Raw genomic sequence first — 24,031 nt, forward strand, 5'->3', positions numbered from 1 at the left:
CACTGTGAGAGACATAATCTAAAAAAAAAAATCCAGAAATCACAATGTATGATTTTTAAACTATTTATTTGTATGATACAGCTGCAAATAAGTATTTGAACACCTGAGAAAGTCAATGTTAATATTTGGTACAGTAGCATTTGTTTGAGGTCAAACGTTTCCTGTAGTTTTTCACCAGGTTTGCACACACTGCAGGAGGGATTTTGGCCCACTCCTCCACACAGATCTTCTCTAGATCAGTCAGATTTCTGGCCTGTCGCTGAGAAACCACGGAGTTTGAGCTCCCCCCAAAGATTCTCTATTGGGTTTCGGTCTGGAGACTGGCTAGGCCACGCCAGAACCTTGATATGCTTCTTACAGAGCCACTCCTTGGTTATCCTGGCTGTGTGCTTCGGGTCATTGTCACGTTGGAAGACCCAGCCTTGACCCATCTTCAATACTCTAACTGAGGGAAGGAGGTTGTTCCCCAAAATCTCGCAATACATGGCCCCGGTCATCCTCTCCTTAATACAGTGCAGTCGACCTGTCCCATGTGCAGAAAAACACCCCCAAAGCATGATGCTACCACCCCCATGCTTCACAGTAGGGATGGTGTTCTTAGGATGGTACTCATCATTCTTCTTCCTCCGAAAACACGTTTAGTGAAATTATGACCCAAAAGTTCTATTTTGGTCGCATCTGACCACATGACTTTCTCCCATGACTCCTCTGGATCATCCAAATGGTCATTGGCAAACTTAAGACGTGCCTGGACATATGCTGGTTTAAGCAGGGGAACCTTCCATGCCATGCATGATTTCAAACCATGACGTCTTAGTGTATTACCAACAGTAACCTTGGAAACGGTGGTCTCAGCTCTTTTCAGGTCATTGACCAGCTCCTACCGTGTAGTTCTGGGTTGATTTCTCACCTTCCTTAGGATCATTGAGACCCCACGAGGTGATATCTTGCATGGAGCCCCAGTCCGAGGCAGATTGACAGTCATGTTTAGCTTCTTCCATTTCCTAATGATTGCTCCAACAGTGGACCTTTTTTCACCAAGCTGCTTGGCAATTTCCCCGTAGCCCTTTCCAGCCTTGTGGAGGTGTACAATTTTGTCTCTAGTGTCTTTGGACAGCTCTTTGGTCTTGGCCATGTTAGTAGTTGGATTCTTACTGATTGTATGGGGTGTACAGGTGTCTTTATGCAGCTAACGACCTCAAACAGGTGCATCTAATTTAGGATAATAAATGTAGTGGAGGTGGACATTTTAAAGGCAGACTAACAGGTCTTTGAGGGTCAGAATTCTAGCTGATAGACAGGTGTTCAAATACTTATTTGCAGCTGTATCATACAAAGAAATAGTTTAAAAATCATATATTGTGATTTCTGGATTTTTTTTTTTAGATTATGTCTCTCACAGTGGACATGCACCTACGATGACAATTTCAGACCCCTCCATGATTTCTAAGTGGGGGAACTTGCAAAATAGAAGGGTGTTCAAATACTTATTTTTCTCACTGTATATATATATATATATATATATATATATATATATATATATATATATATATATATATATATATATATATTGCACAGGTGTTGCTTTAGGTTGGCCACAATAAAAGGCCACTCTTAAATGTGCAGTTTTATCACACAGCACAATGCCACAGATGTTGAACGTTTTAAGGGAGCGTGCGATTGGCATGCTGACTGCAGGAATGTTCACCAGAGCTGTTGCCCGTGAATTAAATATTCATCTCTCTACCATAAGCCGACTCCAAAGGTGTTTCAGAGAATTTGGCAGTACACAGCTGCAGACCACGTGTAACCACACCAGCCCAGGACCTCCACATCCAGCATCTTCACCTCCAAGATTGTCTGAGACCAGCCACCTGGACAGCTGCTGCAACAATTAGTTTGCATAACCAAAGAATTTCTGCTCAAACAATTAAAAAAATTGTCTCAGGGAAGCTCATCTGCATGCTCGTCATCCTCATTGGGGTCTCGACTTGACTGCAGTTCCTTGTTGTAACTGACTTAAATGGGCAAATGCTCACATTCTATGGCTTCTGGCACTTTGGAAAAGTGTTCTCTGACTCATTTGCATGAGGCAAATGGTGGTCTTAATGGGAGATTAATGCAGCGTACGTTTCTGTTTGACAATTTCTATTATAATATAAATAAATATAAAAGAGGCAAAATTAAAACCTTCAATGCAACATATTTATTCATGATCATTTCTTTTCTCAGATATAAAAAAAATACCCCAAAAATAAAAATAAAAGCCTTTTTAATCCGTAAACATTTGTTTTACTGATGCGTTTTAGTCGCATGTTTTAGTCTCAAATCAAGCACCCAAATTTGCCATGATGCTCACATCCGGCATTTAAAACTGTCCGTGTGGAAAGTTCTGTTTGGTGTCCTGATGATTTTATGTATTTAAAAACACTATAGTTACTTTTTAAACATTTACAAGAATATTCTGTCTTCATGTGATATGTTGAGTATGGTTTTACTAATAATAAACATGCATTTGTATAAAGCATCCATAGTTGTCCATGACAATCATGAGATTTTTAACGATTAAATATTTTAATCGTTTGACAGCCCTAATATATAGATATGTTATATAGGGTTTTTTTAATTATTATTATTATTATTATTATTATTATTATTATTATTATTATTATTATTATTTTGTATAACTGATCAGCAGCAATAATAAAAGACCAGACCAAACTGTTGTACAGAATGCTATTTAAGAAGAGTTTAGGGGAGGATTAAATGATTATTGAACACACAACAATAACAATGCCTTTAAATAAATTACATATAAGTCAGGAAAACGAAGCTGTTGATCACAGTCTGTGATACAGCGATGAGAGATTCAGTGAGTCCTATAATCTGATTCAGCTAACCAATAAGATCCGACTCATTCACAGAAATACATGTTTTTCCATTTTCCTGGCTAAACTTTGAGTATAATCGTTTCATTAAACATCTTTCGCAACATTTCAACATTATAATTGAAAAAATGTTTTAAAAGAAATCGAGGAAACAGCAAAACCCCTCAAACGACTCATATAAGAGTCGGGTCTCTTAACGAGCCGACACACTGTAAAGAGTTACTTTAAAACACTGCTGATCTGCAGGTCGCTGATCCGTGTGTTATAGCTGTATTGTGCCAAATTTTGAATGTTATCCAACATGATGCGTCTGTTTTTGTGTTATTTTGTGGCATTAGTGGTAAAGTCCTGCGTTTCTGAGGGTGAGTGAATGGAAAATGTGCAATCTAGTCCATCTGCATTTTGTTCTTGACTAGCTCCATTAGTTCACCCATTCACCGAGTGTTGGCTAATTCTAAATATTCAAAACTACACCGTAGCACAATAAAATTGACTTTTAATTGTGGAGTTAAATATTATAGATATGTCACTGAGGGGGTTTGTTCACTTTTTTCACTAAACCGAGTCATTTTTCGTTAATGTATTTGGCTAACGCTAATGTAGCCTAGAAATGCTAATTTACCTCAGGCTCGGGTTCAAGCACCAGAGTTAATACCAGAATATACTTACTCTTTTAGGACTAAAAAGTATTTTCCCTTAGTTTTGGATTAAATATTATGTTTCATTTAAAATTAGGACTAAAGCTTATTTTTCACTTATTTAAAATGAAGACAATAGAATTTTTCACCTAGTTAAAATTAGGACTAAATATAATTTATTTTACTTAGTTAAAATTAGGACTAAAGCTTATTTTTCACTTATTTAAAATTAATACAATATTATTTTCACCTAGTTAAATATAGGACTATGTATGATTTTTTAAATTTTTCACTCAGTTTTAATTAAAATATAGCAGCCGGTTACGGAGCATTGAGTCGGATCATTTGACTCAGCTCACTAATAAGAGTCGACTCTTTTGGCTACAGATTTAAGAGATCAATGTTTTTGGCAGAAAATATAAATTTCTGCTTTTTTTTTTATGTGACTGTTATCTTAAAATCCTACAATAAATCCCTACAAAATAATATTACTATGGATTACTTTTTATAAAGTCAAAATTAAATAACAAGGCACTACAAATGTGTAAGCATCCCTGTATTATTATTATTATTATTAGTAGTAGTAGTAATATAATAGTAGTGGTAGTTTTTAATTACCATTATTAATTACATACCCGCTGTGTTTTCATTGAGAAGATTAATACTTATTTATCTTGACAACCGATTGCCTTCTCTAATACATAATAGTGCAGCAGATTCTGCCTTCTGTGCCCCTGCCTCATTCGCACACCTGAGTGTCAGATATATACAAAAAAAAAGCTAAAAACATACAGCATGGTAAATTGCTTCTCAGACCTGTCTGCAAACAACACAACATTAGTTTGAGCCATTTGTGTGAAAAGGGTTTTTCAGAGGCACATTACAAACAGGGAATTCAAAGAATTGATATTGATCCTTTTTTCTAGTTTCAAATATTATATTTTAATGTAAACACCAAATGAATGTTTGACGATCACTTCGGTTGAAAGAAATTAGAAAGCGCTAATTGACTCTCGGACAACATTTGAATAGATTTTTATAGGCCATCAAAATCATACTGCTTGTTTATACTTGAATTCGGAGTTTGTTTAATGTACGTTGGGTAGGGATCACTTTTGTGCCCTTCCGTTCCACATGAGTGCCCTTTATGTACACAAAAGAGTATATCTTTCAAGTGCCATTGAAAAAATCTTGTATTGCCACTATAGGCACACAGTCAGTTTTGTAAACATATGACTGAGAAGGTTTATTAGAGCTCAGCAAGCATTGAAAGACAAAAGAGTTTTATGCATGTCTGTATATTTAAGCTGAAAAAAAAGAGGGTTCAATATCGGGTAAAAGTGTCGCACTTGTGTGAAAAATGGTATGTTTTTACATAGTATCTCTGACTTGCCCTAAATTATCGTGCTATCTCACAAATGACCTGAACTAGTGAGGGCCATTGCTCTCTTAAATATACTATTGTACCACCTGTGCACTTTTTATATCTAATGATGTGCACATATATAAACATTTGATTTTCTAAATGTAAGTAAGACACCTGGCTAAATCATGAATACATGGATTTATGTGCAGAATTTAAAACGTGACCTGTGGTGGGTTTTAGAAGTTTAGCAGCCCTTTTTTTGAAATATTTTCAAAATAATCTACACAGTGTAAAACCAATGGCAACTTAAATATGAAATTCTTAATTATTGTTGTAACAATTGAAATATGTTATCAAATCAAAATCTGCCTGTTGATACTGACATTTTGTTTATGCAGATTGGTGTTATCAGTCCCAGATGTCTTGTGATCAACCGTGCATAGGTAATAATACACATATAATAGTTTTTTTAACCCTCTCACATACAAATACATACATACAAAAGTCATACAAAATAAAAGGTGCATCTAATCCTGTAAAATCTCTGTTGTGTGCAGGTCCAGTAGAATGGAACGAGGTGAATGAAACATGTGGTGGTAACAGACAATCTCCAATCAACATAGTGTCCAAGAAAACAACGCAGTCAAGAAGTCTCACTAAATTAAAATTCAATGGTTACGACAAGAGCTTTACCAGCAGTCTGGAGAATAACGGGCAAACCGGTAATCCTGGACATTCTGTATACTTCATGTACTTTAGAGCAGTGGTCCCCAACCCCAATTGGTACCGGGCCGTACAGAAAGAATACATAACTTACATTATTTCTGTTTTATTTATTATCTGAAACTGAACGATGATTTATTTAGGAAAATTACCTGATTCTTTTCGCCACATATGTTTATGACTCACTCTTGAGGCATGTCAAGATATTTTCTATATTTAGAAAATACCAGTTTTTATGCCGGTCGTATCGTTTTATTTTGTTGCATTTATCCGCCACACCTTAAAGGCCGGTCCGTGAAAATATTGTCCGACATTAATCCGGTCCGTGGCGCAAAAAAGGTTGGGGACCGTTGCTTTAGAGTGATTAAAGTGGAAATAGTGACCATATAGAAAGCCAGTGATTGTGATTGAGAGGTGTGTTGGAACACCTGAAAGGGAATCCGAGTGGGCCGTGTCACGTCTTCTGTACATCTGCATGTTTTTGTTTTTTTTTCTAAGATCTTTAGTATCTCCATTTCAAGTGGTACACTATATGCACAAAAGTAATATGACTTTGGATTTTTTTTTCAGCCATATGTGGTTTTACCCTAAACTGAAGGCACACACTTGTATAAAAAGTTTTTGGAATAAGTTTTTCCTTCACTTAATGTAGGAGAACCAAACCTGTTCCTGCATGACAATGCCCCTGTGCACAAAGCCGGCTCTATTAAGATATTGTTTACCTGGATAGGAGTAGAACATTTTGAGAAGAGTTTGACCGATTTTACTGATACCGATAGCTAGGTTGGATTGTATTTGCAGATAACCGATTAATTAGCCGATAGTTTTCAAAATAGATGCTGGCCAAAAAAACCCCCCAAAAAAAACACTCCATGTCAAATAGTACAGAACATTATTACAAGCATAAAAAAAGGTGCTGAATCCTGAAAATGTACTAAATGAAATAAATATGAATAAATTAATGAATCAATGAATAATGAAATGAAAAATAATAAATAAAATATAGCGCTCTCCGTGCAGCGTGTTGTCTCACGTGCAAAAAACAAACCGCATGTGGTGTCAGTGATTCAGTGAATTTCGTAATGACAGCGGACCGGAAGCAAGAAAAACTATCGATATGGATTTTTCCCGATAGCTGATAATTTCAGCAATCAATTATCGATGCGGATTGATAGTTTTTGATGACATCTAATTTTAAGTGGCTTACTATATTGAACCTCAAACAGATTTGGGATAAATTGTAAGGATTGCTGCAACCTAGGTCCCCTCACCCTACAGCAATACCGGACTTTACTAACGCCCTTGTTGAATGTAGAAGAATGTAGGGTATTAAAAGAGCAAATAGGGGCTAAATGAAGAACAGGATGTTTAAAAAGCACAGACGAATTTCATAGTCGACAAACTTATATAAATATAGCGTAATTGAGGTAGCCGAGTATTTAGAAGTTTTCCAGAGAAACAGTGCATTTAATCAGCAGTCCTTCATCAGTTCTGTGAGCAAATTGCCTGCAGGGGTTTTGTTACATTGCACCCTTTCAGGACACATACTGTACATTTGCCTAGCAGTCTATAATTGTGTATTTTTAAAGTTCAGTATGGGTGCTGTGTCTTCTGGAGCATACAGAACAACAAAACTCCTTGTAAACCAGCAAGCTTATGGACAACAAGGCATTTTTTCTCAAAAGTGAGAGACCAGGCTTGTCTAGTCTCTTTCATGTTGAAATAAACTTATGAATATGCAGCATAATTTAATAAAAAATAAGGTATATGTATATTTTGTAGTTCAAAATCTGTTGATCTTTTCTTTTATCCTATCATCTCTCAGTGCTACATGAGCAATCATGGATGTCTCACATAAAAAAAGCCTGATTTTATTCCTGTATAGTTTTTCCAGTTTTCTTTCTGTCATCTTTTTACTGTCACAACTGTTTAGAAAATGTTTGCATAAGGCTTCTTTTAGCACATTTCATAGACAGCAGTTCCTAGACAGAAAATGCATGTCTGGTTTTAAAACCTTTATTTCTCCCCTGTCAGTTTCGATGGACATACCTCATGGGGCCAGTGTGTCTGGGGGAAATCTCTCACACACCTATAATGCTGTCCAACTGCAGTTCCACTGGGGCAACAGTGGCAGTCCTGGGTCCGAACACACCATTGATGGAGAGCAATATCCCATGGAGGTACAGATGATTCTCAGTAGCCCAATGATTATCAATGTTTTAAAAACAAATAAAGGTTTATTGAGTAAGAGGAAAACCACATATACTGTGTATTTTCACTTCAGGTTTGATAGTTGAAGGATGATCTACGATAATATATCTGAAATTTGTCATTATATCTGGTGTCACTCACATTTGCTTTATTGGTGAACATACACAATAACACCAATATAGGCATATGCTAGTATAATTATAATTCTTATTTATCTATCTATCTCTCTTTCTGTCTCTCTCTCTCTCTTTCTCCCTTTAAGTTGCACATTTTACATATAAAGGACACATACATTTCTGTGGAAGATGCACTGAGTGACCCAACTGGGCAAGCAAGTTTGGGATTCTTCTTCGAGGTTTGCTTTTTACTGTCTACTGTAATTTTAAGTCAGTTTACTGGAATGATTTATTTCTAATGTCTTTATAGTCATCAGTTGAACCATAGTACACATGGGTGACAATGGAATAAACAACACAAAGTGTTTTATTAATATCCAGTGCTCCCATTCTACAAACCTCTTAAACTGTACTGAAGGAATAGGAACCGTTTTTTTTTTTGTGAAGATGTTCCCTCAATCTGTGTTTTAATGACGGTTTGATAGACCATGTGATCTAGGATGATGCTCCAAAATATATCATAGCTGTTCAGCTTTGTTGAGGTCTGGTGACTGTGATGATTGTAGATGATTATTTCCATCATTTTCATACTCAATAAAATTGTTGCTAAAAGAATATCTGTGAAAACTAAATATATTTAGTGCATTTAATTTCCATATTACATCAAAATGCAAATACAAATATATTAATAAAAAAAAAATCATAAATAAATGTATGGGGTTTTCTTTATGTTTTAGTTTGAAATTATCCAAAACTTTGTAATTTTCTTTGGCCTGAATCTTCTCCTCGCCCCTCGATTTTTTTCTTCCTGTTCCTCCGTTTTTTCATTATCTTCACCTGTCCAGAGCGCTCCAGAGTTTAGTGGCCGGTGCATCAGTAATAATGGTCGGTGGTGAAACACAGTGCTCCATGTTTTGTTAAATGGTCTAAACAAAGCAAATAATTTGGCTTGATGCTTTTCTGTATTCAAATTACTTGAGTTACTCAAGGAATCGTTTCAGCCCTAATCACAATCATCTAACTCTTGCAGTGTGAGCACTTGCATCATGAGGTATCATACACTGTGACATATCTCCTGCATCAACATATTGCATGGTTCAGTGTGAGCTGTTCTGAGATGGCAAAATTCATTTAGTGGCCTGGCTTAATTGGACATTTAGGCCTAAATGCCCCCATGTCATAGCCACTCATCTATATTTCCCTTTTTGTTTTCATATTCATGAATGTTCATTATTGGAAATTTTTTGTGGCAGGAGTCAAAAAATGAAAACAAGGACTATCGTGCTTTCATTGAAGCTCTGGCTCAGGTGCAAGATGCAGGTAGGCACTTTTCGATATGACATGCTTTTTCAAACTTACAGTATAGCTGCCAATTTGCACTTTCTTTGTTGTAAATAATAGCATAATTATAATAATATGATATAGCTATTTTATCTGGTCAGGCATCATGCCAAGAGTGTGAGGTAGCTTTAATATCTACAAATTGATTACCTAACAAAAAAGTCATTGTCAAAATGATATATGACCGTGAGCACATATACACCAACCAGTGGGTATATTGTACTCCTGTTTATTCCTGCATTCATTCAATCAGCCGATCATGTGACTGCTGCACCATGCAATGACAGTTCTGGGGTTAGAAATGACTTATTTCTGAGAGAGATCAGAGAAGAATGGACAGAGTGGTTTAAGCTGAAAGGAAGGCTGCAGTAATTTAAATAATCACTCTTTACATTTGTGGCATTTAGCGGACGCCCTTGTCCAGAGCGACGTAAAAAATTGCTTTGAGTCTTTAGTAATGAATAGAGCTAAACTGGTACGCTAGATTACAAACTTAAGATAAATCAGCCTACAACTGTGTTGAGAGGATTTTTTTTTTTATAAACAAAGCAAACCTGGAAAGTGTTATTTTAAGTGTTTCAGGAAGAGTAGGTCTTCACTTGTCACTTGAAGATAGCCAGGGACATTTAGGGGTAATTTATTTCACAACCTTGGTGTCAGAACAGAGAAGAGCCTTGAAGTATACTTACCTCTTCCTCTGAGAGAAGGTGCTGGAGGATCTCAGGCAGCATGGTGCAGTGAATTAAAAGGTCTCTGGGGTAAGAAGGTGCTGGTCAATTTTTGGCTTCATAGGCAAGCATCAGTGTTTTGAATCCTGATGCCTGCAGCTACTGGAAGCCAGTGGAGGGAGTGCAGCAGTGGGGTGGTGTGAAAGAAATTGGGCAGGTTAAACACAAGTCGCACAGCTGTGTTTTGGATAATTTGCAGCGGACGAATTGCGTTCAGAGGTGGACGTGCCAGCACAGAGTTACAGTAGTCCAGTCTCGAAATGACAAGAGACTGAACAAGCACCTGAGCAGCCTGTGTGGACAGATATGGTCGAATCTTTCGGATGTTGTAGAGAAGGAACAGACAAGAACGAGCGACATTAGCAACATGTGAGGAAAAGGACAGTTGATTGTCCATAACTGCCCCAAGGTGCTTGTGTGAATCACCTGGGATGACCAGCAGTTCGGTTTTGCTGGGGTTGAGTTTTAGTTAATGAGCACTCACCCAGGACGATATCTCCTCTGCCAAGCGTACCGAGATCCACTCAAGGAGAAGCTATTCAGAGGAGTCAGAAGGCAGGATGACTGAAGTTTGTCCGATGGGAGGTTGAACTCATTGGTTGGTTAGATGAGACAAAGCAAGAGGTGTTAAACACACATTTCCGTGGCAACAATAAACCCGTACTATCACCTCTACCTGTTTCTCTTGGTGAGTGAGGTAAACCTCTAGAATCAACTGAATTAAGTAGATATACAAAAGTCAGAATCCTACCTTACCAGAAGAGAATAGATTCAAAATAGAGCTAAAGCACACAGTCTTTACAGTCATAGTAGGCAGAAAAGCATAAAGCATCTCAGAAAAGCATAACTTGAAATAGGAATCTGAGGGTATAGTGAAAATAAAGATGGAAAAAAGACCAGGTGGTTGGAAAACAAGCATGCCACTGTAAGAGTCAGTGAGATTAGAATTTTTATATAATTTATGCTATGTACTGCTGCCACATGATTGGTTAATTGGATAATTTCATGTACAGTGGTTCTGGTCAGAAGATCATTTGATTTGATTGAATTGGATGAAAAGATTGAAACTTGAATTGGATAAAATGTAACTTAATGTGCAAGTAAATTTATTTATTTATTTTTTTCATTGTGTAGAAAGCCAGACGGACATACACATCTCCCTGAATAGCCTGATCCTGTACGAATCCAATACGAGTAAGCTGAAGGACTACTATCGTTATGAAGGCTCTCAGACCACACCAGGCTGCTCTGAGTCAGTGATCTGGACTGTATTTATGCAGCCTATTCCACTCAGCAAAGATCAGGTGACACTGGTTTTTGACATAACAACACATTTTAAAAAGTAGACCTCAATGCTTGTAGGAGTGATGGTGTGTCTGAAGGCATTGGGTGAGGTTGGGAAATATCTGTATGCATTTTTCTATTTCTGTGTTCTTGTTCAGCTTGCAGTCTTCTCCAGCCTGAAATTTGAAGACGACAACCCCATGGTGGACAATTTCAGACCAGTGCAGCCTCGTAAAGGGCGGTCAGTGTATCGCTCTGGTACAACTGTTGCTGTGATCAACTTTACTCTTGTCTGGCTGTGTGTGAGTACAGCTCTGAGCTCTTACCAGCTCTACTAGAGCCAGACATTACCACACAAAGGAGTTCTCATTTCATTAAAACAAATTAGCCTAAATGTCAAAATATTAGAATATGTTTTAATGTGTTTGTTCTTATGACTTCTTATGAAAACAGTTGGTTTGTGTTTTCTGTCTTTGTGTACAATTAATTCTGTTCCTGTAATTAATCTTTGCTTCTTTTTTTTCTTTTTTTTGCTGAGAAGGCTTAGGTTTGAAGCTTTTTGTTAATTTTTGTTATACACATATTATTATTATTAATTGGTACATTATATTCTAATTATATTTATCTAAAATTGTATTTATATATAATTATTCCAATACTTCCATATGAATAAACATACATCAACATTGGAGCGTACATTTACAAGCGCTTCAACAAGATTTAGATTTGATTTCTATAAAGAAGTGTGCAGTTCTTCAGTGATTTGGTTGAGTTTAAAAGCAAAACCTGAAAAGTCTTGAGAAAACATGTTCATTCCATCGCAGACTGCAGTTTTGCAGCTTTTTAATAAGTTTGAGGTTCTGAGAATTACAGGTCACATGGGCAGACAATAGTGGAACTAGGCGTTGACAGATCAGCACTAAGTTTCCTTATAATTGGTTATAATTTGTGTAAGTGTATATGTGGAAACAATTATTAAACCAAAATGAAGTGCAAAATCAAAAGGCTTTTTGTGTTGTTAATGCACTTAAATAACTAATTCGCTCATGCTTGATTACGTAGCTACAGTTGTTTACTGGGCAGCACACTAATTTATGTGCAGTTGTTTATGTTGATTTCTTTTATATTGCTATTATTTGTACACCGACTACTTATTAGTTTTTTTTTTTTGTTCTAACACATCAGTCTCGGCCAGGGTTATTTTGAATGATTAGCTCATGAGTTAGGTTGAATTCTAAAGCCTGTAAACGCAGTAACTTGCCTGTAGATGTCAGTAAAACTGCGCTAAACATTCTCCTGAGCTGTGATTTGTATGCCGCTGCGTGACAGCTGCCACAGGATCACAACGTCAATTAACCTTTCAAACCATCTTCAACAGACACTTATAAATACTACAAGCTGTAGTAGAGAGGAATCCTACACACAGAAACATTGTGTAGTGATACTCTATGCTAGAGAATGTTTCAGTGTAACATTGAAACCTTAAAGCATAGTTTAAAACCATTATATATTTTTTAATCTAAAGATTTTTGTAACTTTAATACAAATAAGCATTTTGTAAAATAAAATGTTTTGTAAAATAAAATAAAAATAAAATTTTAAATAATGTTCAAGAATGAACACTATACATATGGCACTGGGAGATCTTTCCTTATTATGTTTCACAAGAACAAAAGAGCAGGAGCTGTGAGACAACCAACTTTGGACTTTATTGGATTTTATTAGTTAATTTATTGTTGACTGCATTTGTTCTAGACGGTAAAAACAATACTGCTCATAAAAACCACACTTGTGATAAATTGAGAGTTATTAAATTTGTTCTAAAATATGAAATTTGAGAGTTAATTAAAGATTCCAGACCCAGGAAGCAGTTGAGAGAATGACAGTAATGACATTCGATACTGGGTGTGTTGAATGTACTGTGATTAATGTAATATAAACAAAAAGATTAGAGAAATTTGTTTTGCAAAAGCTCAAAACAGCATTTCCCCCTTACAGCAACGTTTCAGTTGAACCAACAGATTAAGAAACAGGTTAGGCTGAATACACACAGTATGCACAGCTGATTTCTCTGTTATAACATCTAACAGGATTTCCATGAATCTGGACTGATTAGCACATACGAGGCCCCACCCGAGTTTTGTCTATGTGCTGATTATGGGGAATGGCATGGGATTTCCTTTTATGAAAGTTTTTGTTCATTTTTCTCATGCAATCATTTAGAAATGTATCTCTATTAGTCTCATTTAGTCTCTGTGCACTTTATAATATTTGATAGTAAGGAGTGGTGTCATTTTGGAATCAGTGTGAAAGTATTGGTCTACTAAAGGCACCACAGTAAGTAGTGGGACAATCCTAGTATCCTATTGCACCAAAACCTCTACAATACAATATATGCTTATGGAATTATGGGAATTAGTAGTCTGAAATGTGCTTGTCTAAAAGGTTTTGAAGCTTAAATATAGGAAAAATTATGAAAGTGCAATGAGCCGAACAGATAGAGCTTTAAGGGACAGTTATTCTTAGGTAAACAGTAGCTGAGGGAAGAGACTCAGACAGGTGGAAATTGCATTGTCTGTTAATTTCCTTATAGCTTATTCAATTTGCATTATTAAAAATATAATTTAACATGAGAGAGAAATTAAAATGCAAAGTGCTTTTCCCCCCAGAGGTTATTAAAGTACACGGCTCTGTGTCTGTAAATATGTTTTTCCCTCTGTTCCCTCCAGCGTGCTCTCTAAAATAATGTAGTGCATTCTTTGTATATCCTCAACTGTGCTTTTAAACATGACTACAGATCTGTTTGCAATATAAAGTGAATAGGGTGTATTTTCACAATCAGGAAATATTATTATTACAAAAATCAGAATACAGTGCTAACACTTTTTTTTTTTTTTTTGCATTGCTACAGGTGAAAGCGGAGCATTTTTTATATCTGTATGCCTCAGAATGGTGTTCCACATTTCCACAGTTTTTTTTCAGTCAGAAGCTTAGAAAACTAGTGGAAAATCTCAGTGTGTAGTTCTGGTTTTGGTTAGTTTTCTAGGTTAACAAAATAATAGTTTCTATTAGAAAAACAGAAACACACACGCAGTGTGCGCCACAGCCTCGAGCTGAGCACGCTAATCAGTTTCCCACCCCATGGGCTTCCCAGGCCCCCCTCACGTAGGTGCCATGAGAGTCGCCTGCTGTTTTTGGCAGAGATGCGACACCCATGCTGGTTAGTGAGGATTCAAGGGTTGGTGTGAGCTGAATCCTCTTGAACTCGATAACAAATACATCCACAAATATAAACGTACATTAGAGGACAATCTGCCGTCTGCCCTTGAAACCAGTTTCTCCAAAGTTTTTGTGCTTAACACAGAGGCTCGCCGTTTAAATGATGATGCTGCTGCTACAGTATTTAAAAGAAAATCTTATTTTGGATCATTATCGTGCATATATGTGCACTCTAAGCTGTTGTAAATCTGAGGGAAATCCAAGACCAAGGGTGAAAGGGAGAAAAGATGCGGTTTGTTTACTCTGTGGTCTGTACTTGAATGTAGTGTTTGTCTTTTTTTTTTTTTTGGTGTATTTCGGAGGGAAGTTACTGAAGAGATGTTGCTGGATGTTGCCATACGAGGCCAGTTATAAATGCGTGAATGAGCTTCTCTACTAAAGAGGGAGACAAATGAACACGATCCATGCGACAGGTCATGTGCTCGCTTGTTTCTGCTTTTTAATGGACGAACATCAGCCTGGATGCTAAAGGATGCTGTAGCAATGTTGTACTTTTCCTCTCGTTGCAATACTGTTCTCAACCTGCTCTTGGCCATGTGTGGGGAATCCAGATTTCAATCACAATTTGATATAAAACAATTTAATGTAATAAATTAATTTGAGTTTGCAGTCTGTAAGCCCTCTGCATTGTTGCCTGTGGCATGAATTACAATTCTGTTGAAACTACCTATAACCTTACACTTTAAAAACAGTGTTGAACGCAGGGAGAGAATGATTTTGGGGTGTTAAGAAGGATTCGAGCGAATATCCAAACCTGTGAATTGTTCAGACCCGAGTACAGTTTCATTTTATGTATAAATTGGAACGTGCAGATTAACATTACATAAACCCTCAAATGGGAAAAAAAAAGCTAACCTTTTTTTTTTTTTTTTTTTTTTTCTATAAGAAATGGTTCCTAGCTGTACATATTGTTTTATTGTGTTCCTTGAAATACTAGTGGCAATTATTTTCATTTGGTTTTTTTTTTTTTTTTGGGGGGGGGGGGGGGGGGGTTCTGCTCCTTCTCTCTTGGAATGCACCATGTCACTTATCAGTAACGACTAAACACGTATAATGGTACGAACACTTGGCAAGTGAGTATTTTCTGAGGTTCTGCTAAGCCTAACGATTTAGGTCTTTTCTTTCAAATAGCATGATGATGAAGGAACACTGTTGATTTGGGGAAAAAAAGAAAAAAAAACAAACCCACTGTAATATATATATAGTTATCCGTACTAGTGGCTGGAAATCGTCACTTAGTAAATGTTGTAAAGAATTGCACTGTACAAGTCAAATCCCATTGGACAAATAAAAAGAATGTCTTTGGGATTAGCTGACTCTTTCTTTTTCTTTGTACTGGTTGAAAAACAAGGTAAAGTGTTTATATATAGTGTTTTGAATTGCAGTATGTGTCTATAAAATGTTTTTTTTTGTTCTTCATTCACCACAGTGATGTGTATAATGCTAATTTAGATTTTTTTTATTTTGATTTATTTTAGATACTTTTGGATATAGCTACATTGTTGAACAATATTAGCTGTGAACAATCGTTCTATTATTTATTATTATTTTTTTGTGTGTAAAAGGAGTAAAGCCTGGCACATCTTGAAATATTTGACAGACTGACAGAAAACTGAGAATTCAGCAGGGCTGCTTTGTAATATTATAGACAGCTACATTTAGTAAACATTAATTTTTTTCGTCAGGATAAAATTCAGATCATATATTCAGTTATATTATTTAGGTCCCCTGGTGGTCTAGTGGTTAGGATGCGGCACTCTCACCGGCCCGGGTTCGATCCCCCATCAGGGAACCAACCCCAGCCACTCTTAGTGCCTGTCCCAAACCCGGATAAATAGGGAGGGTTGCGTTAGGAAGGGCATCCAGTGTAAAAACATGTGCCAAATCAAACATGCGGATGATCCGCTGTGGCGACCCCTAATGGGAGAAGCCGAAAGAAAGTTACTTCAGTTATATTATTTCATTATCCCAAATAACAACATTTTAAGAAAGATTTAAGTATGCACATATTCACATGCATCAATATTCACAATATTCACTGTGTATATATATATATACACATCCACACACACACATATACATATGTGTGTATATGTACAGTATATATATATATATATATATATATATATATATATATATATATATATATATATATATATATATATATATATATATATTGCACAGGTGTTGCTTTAGGTTGGCCACAATAAAAGGCCACTCTTAAATGTGCAGTTTTATCACACAGCACAATGCCACAGATGTTGAACGTTTTAAGGGAGCGTGCGATTGGCATGCTGACTGCAGGAATGTTCACCAGAGCTGTTGCTCGTGAATTAAATATTCATCTCTCTACCATAAGCCGACTCCAAAGGTGTTTCAGAGAATTTGGCAGTACACAGCTGCAGACCACGTGTAACCACACCAGCCCAGGACCTCCACATCCAGCATCTTCACCTCCAAGATTGTCTGAGACCAGCCACCTGGACAGCTGCTGCAACAATTAGTTTGCATAACCAAAGAATTTCTGCTCAAACAATTAAAAAAATTGTCTCAGGGAAGCTCATCTGCATGCTCGTCGTCCTCATTGGGGTCTCGACTTGACTGCAGTTCCTTGTTGTAACTGACTTAAATGGGCAAATGCTCACATTCTATGGCTTCTGGCACTTTGGAAAAGTGTTCTCTGACTCATTTGCATGAGGCAAATGGTGGTCTTAATGGGAGATTAATGCAGCGCTCGTTTCTGTTTGACAATTTCTATTATAATATAAATAAATATAAAAGAGGCTAAATTAAAACCTTCAATGCAACATATTTATTCATGATCATTTCTTTTCTTAGATATGAAAAAAATCCCCAAAAAATAAAAATAAAAGCCTTTTTAATCCGTAAACATTTGTTTTACTGATGCGTTTTAGTCGCATGTTTTAGTCTCAAATCAAGCACCCAAATTTGCCATGATGCTCACATCCGGCATTTAAAACTGTCCGTGTGGAAAGTTCTGTTTGGTGTCCTGATGATTTTATGTATTTAAAAACACTATAGTTACTTTTTAAACATTTACAGGAATATTCTGTCTTCATGTGATATGTTGAGTATGGTTTTACTAATAATAAACATGCATTTGTATAAAGCATCCATAGTTGTCCATGACAATCATGAGATTTTTAACGATTAAATATTTTAATCGTTTGACAGCCCTAATATATAGATATGTTATATAGGGTTTTTTTAAATTATTATTATTATTATTATTATTATTATTATTTTGTATAACTGATCAGCAGCAATAATAAAAGACCAGACCAAACTGTTGTACAGAATGCTATTTAAGAAGAGTTTAGGGGAGGATTAAATGATTATTGAACACACAACAATAACAATGCCTTTAAATAAATTACATATAAGTCAGGAAAACGAAGCTGTTGATCACAGTCTGTGATACAGCGATGAGAGATTCAGTGAGTCCTATAATCTGATTCAGCTAACCAATAAGATCCGACTCATTCACAGAAATACATGTTTTTCCATTTTCCTGGCTAAACTTTGAGTATAATCGTTTCATAAAACATCTTTCGCAACATTTCGACATTATAATTGAAAAAATGTTTGAAAAGAAATCGAGGAAACAGCAAAACCCCTCAAACGACTCATATAAGAGTCGGGTCTCTTAACGAGCCGACACACTGTAAAGAGTTACTTTAAAACACTGCTGATCTGCAGGTCGCTGATCCGTGTGTTATAGCTGTATTGTGCCAAATTTTGAATGTTATCCAACATGATGCGTCTGTTTTTGTGTTATTTTCTGGCATTAGTGGTAAAGTCCTGCGTTTCTGAGGGTGAGTGAATGGAAAATGTGCAATCTAGTCCATCTGCATTTTGTTCTTGACTAGCTCCATTAGTTCACCCATTCACCGAGTGTTAGCTAATTCTAAATATTCAAAACTACACCGTAGCACAATAAAATTGACTTTTAATTGTGGAGTTAAATATTATAGATATGTCACTGAGGGGGTTTGATCACTTTTTTCCCTACACCGAGTCGTTTTTCGTTAATGTATTTGGCTAACGCTAATGTAGCCTAGAAATGCTAATTTACCTCAGGCTCGGGTTCAAGCACCAGAGTTAATACCAGAATATACTTACTCTTTTAGGACTAAAAAGTATTTTCCCTTAGTTTTGGATTAAATATTATGTTTCATTTATTTAAAATTAGGACTAAAGCTTATTTTTCACTTATTTAAAATGAAGACAATAGAATTTTTCACCTAGTTAAAATTAGGACTAAATATAATTTATTTTACTTAGTTAAAATTAGGACTTAATATTTATTTTACTTAGTTAAAATTAGGACTAAAGCTTATTTTTCACTTATTTTAAATTAATACAATATTATTTTCACCTAGTTAAATATAGGACTATGTATGATTTTAAAATTTTTCACTCAGTTTTAATTAAAATATAGCAGCCGGTTACGGAGCATTGAGTCGGATCATTTGACTCAGCTCACTAATAAGAGTCGACTCTTTTGGCTACAGATTTAAGAGATCAATGTTTTTGGCAGGAAATATACATTTCTGCTTTTTTTTTTTTTTTATTTATTTTTTTTATGTGACTGTTATCTTAAAATCCTACAATAAATCCCTACAAAATAATATTACTATGGATTACTTTTTATAAAGTCAAAATTAAATAACAAGGCACTACAAATGTGTAAGCATCCCTGTATTATTATTATTATTATTAGTAGTAGTAGTAATATAATAGTAGTGGTAGTTTTTAATTACCATTATTAATTACATACCCGCTGTGTTTTCATTGAGAAGATTAATACTTATTTATCTTGACAACCGATTGCCTTCTCTAATACATAATAGTGCAGCAGATTCTGCCTTCTGTGCCCCTGCCTCATTCGCACACCTGAGTGTCAGATATATACAAAAAAAAAGCTAAAAACATACAGCATGGTAAATTGCTTCTCAGACCTGTCTGCAAACAACACAACATTAGTTTGAGCCATTTGTGTGAAAAGGGTTTTTCAGAGGCACATTACAAACAGGGAATTCAAAGAATTGATATTGATCCTTTTTTCTAGTTTCAAATATTATATTTTAATGTAAACACCAAATGAATGTTTGACGATCACTTCGGTTGAAAGAAATTAGAAAGCGCTAATTGACTCTCGGACAACATTTGAATAGATTTTTATAGGCCATCAAAATCATACTGCTTGTTTATACTTGAATTCGGAGTTTGTTTAATGTACGTTGGGTAGGGATCACTTTTGTGCCCTTCCGTTCCACATGAGTGCCCTTTATGTACACAAAAGAGTATATCTTTCAAGTGCCATTGAAAAAATCTTGTATTGCCACTATAGGCACACAGTCAGTTTTGTAAACATATGACTGAGAAGGTTTATTAGAGCTCAGCAAGCATTGAAAGACAAAAGAGTTTTATGCATGTCTGTATATTTAAGCTGAAAAAAAAGAGGGTTCAATATCGGGTAAAAGTGTCGCACTTGTGTGAAAAATGGTATGTTTTTACATAGTATCTCTGACTTGCCCTAAATTATCGTGCTATCTCACAAATGACCTGAACTAGTGAGGGCCATTGCTCTCTTAAATATACTATTGTACCACCTGTGCACTTTTTATATCTAATGATGTGCACATATATAAACATCTGATTTTCTAAATGTAAGTAAGACACCTGGCTAAATCATGAATACATGGATTTATGTGCAGAATTTAAAACGTGACCTGTGGTGGGTTTAGCAGCCCTTTTTTTGAAATATTTTCAAAATAATCTACACAGTGTAAAACCAATGGCAACTTAAATATGAAATTCTTAATTATTGTTGTAACAATTGAAATATGTTATCAAATCAAAATCTGCCTGTTGATACTGACATTTTGTTTATGCAGATTGGTGTTATCAGTCCCAGATGTCTTGTGATCAACCGTGCATAGGTAATAATACACATATAATAGTTTTTTTAACCCTCTCACATACAAATACATACATACAAAAGTCATACAAAATAAAAGGTGCATCTAATCCAGTAAAATCTCTGTTGTGTGCAGGTCCAGTAGAATGGAACGAGGTGAATGAAACATGTGGTGGTAACAGACAATCTCCAATCAACATAGTGTCCAAGAAAACAACGCAGTCAAGAAGTCTCACTAAATTAAAATTCAATGGTTACGACAAGAGCTTTACCAGCAGTCTGGAGAATAACGGGCAAACCGGTAATCCTGGACATTCTGTATACTTCATGTACTTTAGAGCAGTGGTCCCCAACCCCAATTGGTACCGGGCCGTACAGAAAGAATACATAACTTACATTAGAGTGATTAAAGTGGAAATAGTGACCATATAGAAAGCCAGTGATTGTGATTGATAGGTGTGTTGGAACACCTGAAAGGGAATCCGAGTGGGCCGTGTCACGTCTTCTGTACATCTGCATGTTTTTGTTTTTTTTCTAAGATCTTTAGTATCTCCATTTCAAGTGGTACACTATATGCACAAAAGTAATATGACTTTGGATTTTTTTTTCAGCCATATGTGGTTTTACCCTAAACTAAAGGCACACAATTGTATAAAAAGTTTTTGGAATAAGTTTTTCTTCACTTAATGTAGGAGAACCAAAACTGTTCCTGCATGACAATGCCCCTGTGCACAAAGCCGGCTCTATTAAGATATTGTTTACCTGGATAGGAGTAGAAAATTTTGAGAAGAGTTTGACCACAACAAATTGACAAATTGTTTATATCAATGTAACTGAGGTACAGCGGGTCTCCAGCTTGAAGTTCTTGGGAGTTCACTTCTCTGAGGATCTGTTCTGGTACCAGAACATTTCAGCTCTGTTTCGGAAGACACAACAATGTTTCCAGGGATTTTAATGGGTTTCTGCTGCTGCATCATCGAGAGCATCCCGAGGAAACTCCATCACTGGTTTCCACTGTGTGTGAAAGTAAATCCCTGCAAAGAGTGGTCAAAAATCGCCCAACGCATCGCTGGCACCCAACTACCTGCCATTGAGCACCTTTACCACAGCAGATGTCTTTGCAAAGCTCACAACATCATCAGGGACTCTTCACATTCCAGTCACAAGCTGTTTACCCTCCTTTCATCAAGAAGGAGATACAGAACCATACACACCAGAACCAGCAGGTTCAGGGAAAGCTTTTTTTCCATCCACCATCACACCACTGAACTCTACATTGCACTGTCAGATCACTGTATATAACCTATGTACAATTATACATAAAATGTAAATATTACATATTGCATTTTTTTATACTCCTCATTCTTTACACATATTGTGCCTTACACACATCTGCTCTATTTTATTTATGTGTATCTATATATACACCTTACTGTACATTCTGCCTAATATATATATACAGTGAGGAAAATAAGTATTTGAACACCCTGCTATTTTGCAAGTTCTCCCATTTAGAAATCATGGAGGGGTCTGAAATTGTCATCGTAGGTGCATGTCCACTGTGAGAGACATAATCTAAAAAAAAAAATCCAGCAATAACAATGTATGATTTTTTAACTATTTATTTGTATGATACAGCTGCAAATAAGTATTTGAACACCTGAGAAAGTCAATGTTAATATTTGGTACAGGAGCCTTTGTTTGCAATTACAGAGGTCAAACGTTTCCTGTAGTTTTTCACCAGGTTTGCACACACTGCAGGAGGGATTTTGGCCCACTTCTCCACACAGATCTTCTCTAGATCAGTCAGGTTTCTGGCCTGTCACTGAGAAACACGGAGTTTGAGCTTCCTCCAAAGATTCTCTATTGGGTTTAGGTCTGGAGACTGGCTAAGCCACGCCAGAACCTTGATATGCTTCTTACAGAGCCACTCCTTGGTTATCCTAGCTGTGTGCTTCAGGTCATTGTCATGTTGGAAGACCCAGCCTCGACCCATCTTCAATGCTCTAACTGAGGGAAGGAGGTTGTTCCCCAAAATCTCGCAATACATGGCCCCGGTCATCCTCTCCTTAATACAGTGCAGTTGCCCTGTCCCATGTGCAGAAAAACACCCCCAAAGCATGATGCTACCACCCTTATGCTTCACAGTAGGGATGGTGTTCTTGGGATGGTACTCATCATTCTTCTTCCTCCAAACACGTTTAGTGGAATTATGACCCAAAAGTTCTATTTTGGTCTCATCTGACCACATGACTTTCTCCCATGACTCCTCTGGATCATCCAAATGGTCATTGGCAAACTTAAGACGTGCCTGGACATGTGCTGGTTTAAGCAGGGGAACCTTCCGTGCCATGCATGATTTCAAACCATGACGTCTTAGTGTATTACCAACTGTAACCTTGGAAACGGTGGTCCCAGCTCTTTTCAGGTCATTGACCAGCTCCTCCCGTGTAGTTCTGGGCTGATTTCTTACCTTCCTTAGGATCATTGAGACCCCACGAGGTGAGATCTTGCATGGAGCCCCAGTCCAAGGGAGATTGACAGTCATGTTTAGCTTCTTCCATTTTCTAATGATTGCTCCAACAGTGGACCTTTTTTCACCAAGCTGCTTGGCAATTTCCCTGTAGCCCTTTCCAGCCTTGTGGAGGTGTACAATTTTGTCTCTAGTGTCTTTGGACAGCTCTTTGGTCTTGGCCATGTTAGTAGTTGGATTCTTACTGATTGTATGGGGTGGACAGGTGTCTTTATGCAGCTAACGACCTCAAACAGGTGCATCTAATTTAGGATAATAAATGTAGTGGAGGTGGACATTTTAAAGGCAGACTAACAGGTCTTTGAGGGTCAGAATTCTAGCTGATAGACAGGTGTTCAAATACTTATTTGCAGCTGTATCATACAAATAAATAGTTTAAAAATCATATATTGTGATTTCTGGATTTTTTTTTTTTAGATTATGTCTCTCACAGTGGACATGCACCTACGATGACAATTTCAGACCCCTCCATGATTTCTAAGTGGGAGAACTTGCAAAATAGCAGGGTGTTCAAATACTTATTTTCCTCACTGTATATATATATATATATATATATATATATATATATATATATATATATATATATATATATATATATATATATATATAGTGGAATTGTTTATTCATGTAATTTGAAATTCATACATTTTTTATGCCATACCCTTATAGTTGTTGTTCCTTTACAAGTGTCTGCACATTTATCACTGTTACTCCCTTAGAACCATTTACTTGTACTTTTCAACAATGTCCACACATCTCTTCACTGATATAGCCTTTATATTTATTTACTGTACATATGTTTACATATATACATATATATTAAATGCTGTACATATGCTACACGTTTATTTGCACTTGTCTATTTGCACAATTGCTACTATTTGCACTCCTGGTAGATGCTAAAGTGCATTTACCACCTGTCTGTCTGTCCGTCTGTCCGTCCGTCCGTCCATCCATCCATCCATATATAGTTATACACA

General features: G+C 36.3%; 1 protein-coding gene and 1 long non-coding RNA gene across 2 annotated transcripts; both read left to right on the forward strand.

Moving 5' to 3' along the window:
* The first annotated feature begins 3,224 nt into the window (after positions 1-3,224).
* LOC310720491 (carbonic anhydrase 4-like) lies at positions 3,225-11,810 on the forward strand. The gene is made up of 8 exons (XM_083531067.1): positions 3,225-3,250; positions 5,291-5,335; positions 5,450-5,614; positions 7,650-7,795; positions 8,089-8,181; positions 9,196-9,262; positions 11,146-11,315; positions 11,454-11,810. Exons 2-8 carry the CDS (start codon positions 5,311-5,313, stop codon positions 11,631-11,633), a joined length of 846 nt encoding a protein of 281 aa, XP_083387193.1. The 5' UTR covers positions 3,225-3,250; positions 5,291-5,310; the 3' UTR covers positions 11,634-11,810.
* A 6,462-nt stretch (positions 11,811-18,272) lies between these two features.
* On the forward strand, positions 18,273-20,869 carry LOC310720689. Its single transcript, XR_014531800.1, has 3 exons — positions 18,273-18,410; positions 20,496-20,540; positions 20,655-20,869. It is a non-coding gene; the product is annotated as an uncharacterized lncRNA (long non-coding RNA).
* Positions 20,870-24,031: the final 3,162 nt, after the last annotated feature.

This window comes from Silurus aristotelis (assembly GCF_946808225.1).
Source record: "Silurus aristotelis genome assembly, chromosome: 26".
In the NCBI taxonomy this organism is placed as follows: domain Eukaryota; kingdom Metazoa; phylum Chordata; class Actinopteri; order Siluriformes; family Siluridae; genus Silurus; species Silurus aristotelis.

Excerpts from the sequence above, each read along its gene's own strand:
- LOC310720491 (XM_083531067.1), top strand. The coding sequence starts at position 5,311 with ATGTCTTGTGATCAACCGTGCATAG. Across the intron at positions 5,615-7,649 it reads GGAGAATAACGGGCAAACCG|TTTCGATGGACATACCTCAT; the intron begins GTAATCCTGGAC and ends CTCCCCTGTCAG. Across the intron at positions 11,316-11,453 it reads TTCCACTCAGCAAAGATCAG|CTTGCAGTCTTCTCCAGCCT; the intron begins GTGACACTGGTT and ends GTTCTTGTTCAG.